Source organism: Sinocyclocheilus rhinocerous, unplaced genomic scaffold (genome assembly GCF_001515625.1).
Source record: "Sinocyclocheilus rhinocerous isolate Xijiao unplaced genomic scaffold, SAMN03320098_v1.1 scaffold1283, whole genome shotgun sequence".
Classification (NCBI taxonomy): Eukaryota; Metazoa; Chordata; class Actinopteri; order Cypriniformes; family Cyprinidae; genus Sinocyclocheilus; species Sinocyclocheilus rhinocerous.
In genome coordinates, this window is record NW_015642522.1 from 62,748 (window position 1) to 68,606 (window position 5,859).

The 5,859-nt window shown below is 37.4% G+C and overlaps 1 protein-coding gene and 1 pseudogene across 2 annotated transcripts in view; one reads left to right on the forward strand and one right to left on the reverse strand.

Annotated features, from left to right (window-relative positions):
* LOC107756002 (centromere protein P-like) overlaps positions 1 to 5,859 on the forward strand; it is a 64,962-nt pseudogene that overhangs the window by 16,181 nt on the left and 42,922 nt on the right.
* LOC107756001 (mimecan-like) overlaps positions 830 to 5,859 on the reverse strand; it is a 6,574-nt gene continuing 1,544 nt past the window's right edge. For both annotated transcript variants that reach the window (XM_016572965.1, XM_016572966.1), the window contains exons 3-7: positions 3,546 to 3,630; positions 3,247 to 3,411; positions 2,410 to 2,612; positions 2,082 to 2,174; positions 830 to 1,971 (exon numbers count right to left, since the gene is read on the reverse strand). In XM_016572965.1, coding sequence (XP_016428451.1) covers positions 1,804 to 1,971; positions 2,082 to 2,174; positions 2,410 to 2,612; positions 3,247 to 3,411; positions 3,546 to 3,630 — 714 coding nt within the window. In that variant the 3' untranslated portion in view covers positions 830 to 1,803. The remainder of the gene's footprint in view (positions 1,972 to 2,081; positions 2,175 to 2,409; positions 2,613 to 3,246; positions 3,412 to 3,545; positions 3,631 to 5,859) is intronic.

Sequence of the window (5,859 nt, forward strand, 5' to 3'; positions counted from 1 at the left end):
CTGCACTGCCCCCCCAGGCCCCCCCGAGTCTCCTGATCCGCCATGACCTCCCGAGTCCCCTGATCCGCCATGGCTCCTCGGACTGCCTGATCCGCCCTGGAGGCCTTCCCGTGTCCCTGTCTTGCACCAGCCTTCAGGGAGCCCACCCCCCCTCCCCGGTGGTATTGTTACGGCGCGAAACGCACCTTCCGGGATGGGGGAGTAATGTCACATTTATGGTCGGTTTTTGTTTTGTTTTCCCTGTGTTCCTGCCTCCTGTTTCTTTATGCCTTTATTTGGTCCTTCAGGTTCCTGTCCCCATTTAGTTCTATTTATTCCAGGTGTGCCTTGTTATTAGTTATCCTCCTCACCTGTCTGCCCCTCGTTATCTGCCCTATTTGAGTTCTAGCCCGTTCTGTTCTCCCTCGTCTGGAATTGTTGATGTCTACCCTTGCTACGTGTTTTCCTGTTTCCCTAGATATTATTAAAGTCTATAAGTTTGAATTCGACTCTGCGTCTCCTCGTTCCTCGCTCCGTGCTCCTCTACACTAGGTGTAGAGTTACATTCAAGCTATTTTAAAGTATGAGAAAATTATTTTCACAAGAAAAAAACATTTAAAAATGTCTAAGGGAGAAAATGTTTGACTACAGGGGGACTTAATACTGCAATAAGTTATAGAAGGAATATGATTATTTAGACCAATGTCTAGCCAAAACAAAGACACCTGGTTTCTTAGATTTATTTAATTTCTTTGAGAAAAATATACATTTCAAAGATTCTACCTGGAATAACAAAGTTCTCCATTTTTATTTATCATCTTGTAAGGTTTTTATTCGTAGTTCCCCCTAATATGCAGATATCATAAGACTTTCATAAGTATGAGAAAGATTGCTGAATGCCAGATTGGGAACAAATTCCATGACTCGATGGCAGTGAAAGTTTGGGAATGAAGCCTTCGAGTCAGTATGAAAAACATTCCGCTTGGACCATTGTGCTGTAATGGCTGCCAATTTGGCCAGTTAAATGGAACAATATTACCCCACTTTTTCCAGAACTTTCTGCATGCACAATCTTTGGGTTTGATTGGTTTGCAATTTGCAGACAGTTGTTTTGGTCTCTTTTTGGAACTGCATTTTTTTATTTGCTTTAACTGCTGTCTGACATAGTTATAAAAGATAAAAGCAAACCAGTCACAAGGTTTTAGAAAAAAAAAAGTGTATTTGAACAACTAAAGTGAACATTACATGTTGATTTCATACAATGTTTTACTGTACAGTCTATTCATGTTTAATTCACACATAGGTAGTAATTACAAATTTAGCATATAAATAATATTCAAAATATTAAAGTAAAAGTCAGCTGGGAAAGAACAGTGACTTGGAACTTGGAATGAGTTCCTCGCCCTCTGTTTAACTTAGCAGGCATCTTAATTTCAGCCAAAGTAAGACATTTTAACAGTACTAGAAAGTGTCAGAAATTCACAGAGTTCTGAGGAATACTAGAAGCTTGACTGCAGCTTTTCATGATCTCACATTTTACTAAGCAGTAGCCTCCATTGGTTATTTACAATGGATATAACTTTATTCGTTCAAAGACTTGTGGTTTAGGTTCATCTACAAAGTCAATATCAAAAGGAAATCTAAGTGTTTGGGCAGCTGTTACATAATTAGATATATAATACAGATTCTCATGGTATTAACTTTTTGTACACTCATCTGTGCTCAGGCACTAGGAGATTGAATGACTTTTGCTTCTCGGTTTTAGCCATCATCATTGGTTATCCAAGGACTTCTCACTGCGGAGTACCTTTGATTCAGTTTTCATTAGTATCGCCCAATTGGCAGAGACTGCAGGCATATGAAACTGGTGGGGTACTGGCCGAGGATGACGGGATTTCCATCCATACGGATCTCGTTCATGTTGGGGCGGATGTAGTATGTGTCGTTACTTTTGCAGAAGGTGTCCACGGTCACGCTTGAAATGTTATTGTTCTGAAAACACAGCAGTAGAGAGGTTTAGAGTTCTTTCAAGACATTGTGGATTGTGTAATAATTTTTTTATGATTTTTGTGCGGTGTTAGCAAGCAAAACAACTTCCTAACCTGAAGGTGAAGTGTGCGGACAGTCTCTGGAATGAGAGGAACGGCCTCCAGTTCATTATGAGCAAGATACAGATGTGCCAGTTTGCTTAATTTCTGGAAGCGAAGAAGATCAGTATTCTAAGTCAGAATTTTAAGAGCAAAAGGGTTTTGACAAATAAGGCTGTTTTCGTCTTGCTTAATTCAGTTCAGAAAGGTATTCTTTCTAGAAATTAAGGCCTTTAAAAAGTCACTTCAGAACGTCTAAAAAAAAGTAGCAAGCCCAAAAACAAAAGGTTGTGGGTTGGCTAGTAGTGTTTTCAAACAGGTAGTGTAATTTGTGGCTCTTTACCTTGAAAGCATTTGACTTGATTCCTTTGGTCCTCAGTTTGTTGTGATTAGCATTGAAGCAGACTAATTTCGCCGGTAGCATTGGTAACTTGACCAGCTGGTTTTCGGCTAGCGAGAGCTCCTCTAGCATGGTAAGCTTAGCAAACGCACCATCTTCAATCTCAGAAATTATGTTTCCAGTGAAGTCGATTCTCTTCAGAGTCACTACAGTAGATGAATGGAAATGGACAGAAGAGCACAGAAATGGTCAGAAATTACACAATTTTGTGTGTGTGTGTGTGTGTGTTTTATTAGCATCAAGTGTGCATATCCTATATATATTCAACAAATTATCAAATAAATTTTGGCAGTAGATTATTACATGTCTGTTTGTTAGTTATGGTGGTTTTCAGTTCATTTTGGTTTCTAAGACAATATTATAGTGTTTTGAAAGCCTTTGATGCATGAGGCCCCTGAAAGCGCTTACTTCTCCCTCTAGCTAACTTTGTTGTACCCATGATGCACTGCTGCAAACAGAGTAGTTTACCACATGTGCAAGTTTTTGTCAACACGCATATTGTGAAGGATGTGGTTCAGAAATGTGATCCATGTCTGTATGCAACGGAAGAACACGCAAACTCATGCGATCACATTGAGGTTTGTATATCATGTCCCTTAACATTTGGAAATCTTTTGGGTGAAATGGATTCTGGGTTGTTTCTGAAAAGAAGCAGCTGTTTGCCTCCTGCTCTCCGTTGGGGTAATCCCTTATCCTGTCCACAAGAATTGTATTTGTTCCCCCAACAGAAAAGGGTGGTCAACGAGAATGCCAGACCAAGTCAAGTCAGGAAGAACTCACCGATATCTCCGAAATCTTTGGCTGTTATCTTTTTTATCTTGTTGTACCGAGCGTAGAGGTAGTTTGTCTCCTTTGGCAGAGCAGGCACTGATGTCATATCTGGGTCGACCTCCTCGCAGTAGACAGATCCAGTTAGACACACACACAGTAGACAAGTTGGAAGGTCTGGAACATGTACAAGATTTGATTCAAAACAGGCAGGTTAATGAAACTAGGTGGATAGGCAAACACAGAAGAGCCCCAAAAGAGCCCATCACTCATTCTTTCGGACAGTTGACCAGGCGTCAGTTGTTCGTTACCTGAAGGGTCTCCAACAGGGGGCACTGGGCTAGAGTCATCGGGGGTGTCGGCAGGCAGAAGGGCATAGCTGTCATCTGTCGCTTTCTGTAAAATGGCTTCATTAGTTGGTACATTTGGTTTTTTGACAAGAATGCCACATTGAGGTTGAAAAAAAAGCTTCCTAGCCTTTGCATTAATTTCAAACAAAAAGTTAGCTCAAAGATAAATATTCTGCTGTAATGTTGTATCAAACCTATGGAAGCCCATTTCCTCCACTGAATAATTTTTTTTTAAAAAGGTAATTGTGGCTTTTTATCTTACAGTTCTGCCTTTTTTCTCGCAATTGCAAATGTATATCTCGCAATTCTGAATCTTTTTCTCAGAATTGCGAGATTTAAACTTACTAAAAGTTTAGTAAGTTTAAACTTAAGTTTAAACAGTAAGTTTAAACTTACTTAAACAGTTCTGCCTTTTTTCTCGCAATTGCAAATGTATATCTCACAATTCTGAATCTTTTTCTCAGAATTGCAAGATTTAAACTTGCAATTCCGAGAAAAATGTCAGATTTGTGAGATATAAACTCGCAATTATGAGAAATAAAGTTAGAATGGCAAGATATAAGCTTGTAAGTCTGAGAAAATCTCAGTCTTTTTCCCCCTCAGAATTGGACTTTATAACTCGCAATATCTCATAAATCTTATATCTCACAATTCTGAGAAAAAGTCTGAATTGCAAGAAAAAAGTCAGAATTGTGAGATAAAAAGTCGCAATTACCTTTAAAAAAAAAATTATTCAGTATGCAAACCTGTATATGGAAGTCTGTTTCCGCCACAAAATAAAAGAGGTAATTCTGACTTTTTTCTCGCAATGGCATGGTTATATCTTACAATTCTGTTTTTCCCCCTTACAATTCTGATGACTTTTCTCAAAATTGTGAGATATAAACTTGCAATTGTGAGTTATAAAGTCAATTTCAGAGGGTAAACAACACTACTTTCTTACTATTGTGAGTTTATATCTCACAAGTATAGTGAGAAACTTAAAATTTTGAGGAAAAAATTAGAATTGTGTTCTAAATTTAGAGTTTATATCACGCAATTCTGGCTTTAAAACTCGTAATTCACGAAAAGTCCGAATTGTGAGATAAAAAGTCACAATTACCTTTTTTATTTTTATTCAGTAGCGGAAACAAGCTTCCATACCTGTATGACTTTCTTCTGTAGAAATTCTCATGGACGGAGAAAGTCCTGTGTATTCAGATACAATAAAGGATAACTGAAGTCGTCAAGTTTCATAAAACCGTAAAAGATTCAAATGAGTGACTTGTGAGCTTTTTTTAGTCTATTGAAACCATTTTGAGAGCTTTACATGAAAAAAGACATTTATACACTGACAATATTCCCCTCTAGTGAACAGTCTACCGTTGCATCTGGATCATTGAGTAACATTCAAAAACATGGCTGTTTTTTCAAGTGCCAAAGACAGACAATATTTTTTTTCCTGAATAATGACTTTGTATCTTTTCAGCACAGAAAGCTCTTGTATTGCATCAGAAGACGTGAAATAAAGCACATGAGTTGTAAGGGAAATATTTATGACACTTTTTAGGCATATTTGCATTCTTTTTAAAGATTGGAAGCTTTGATCCCTTTTCGTTATCGATGCATGGAAAACATCTTTTGTGTTTCACGGACGAAAGAAAGTCATAACATGAGGGTGAGAAAATGATGACAACTTATTTTTTGAGTAAGCTACTCCTTTTACATTCTGTTCATGAATAACTGTTATTTCTTTTGGCTTGTTGAGACGAGCCTCTGTTTGGACCTGTGTGTCTTCAGGCGTCTGTTAAATCACCCTGACAGTGTCTGAACCCATGAGTTAGCATGAAGCTGTGGGTGGGAGAATTTGAGCCTGAGGGAACTCCTCCAGAATAGATTGCTGACTAATCAGAGAGCTTCCACACAGTGCCGGGCAGCTGTTTATTTGAACAAAACTCTATGGTTTCAAAACCGTCAGTGTACGGAAGTAATCTGGTTTTATGGTGGAAATGTAACATATGTAGACCTGTAAATGTGGGGTATAATTTAGTTAAGCTAAAGCAAAAACATTTGAAAAGTAACAGCTTACTGGAAATGTGAATATACATGTAGTTTTGAATCATTAGTTACATTGTACAGTATTAATTGAAAATATATATATATTTTTTTTTTTTTGAAAATCAGTTGCAATGCTTTAAATAATCTTAGTACTAAATATTTAGTGACATGTTTGTTATATTATATTATATGTTTTTGTTATATATATATATATATATATATATATATATATATAAAT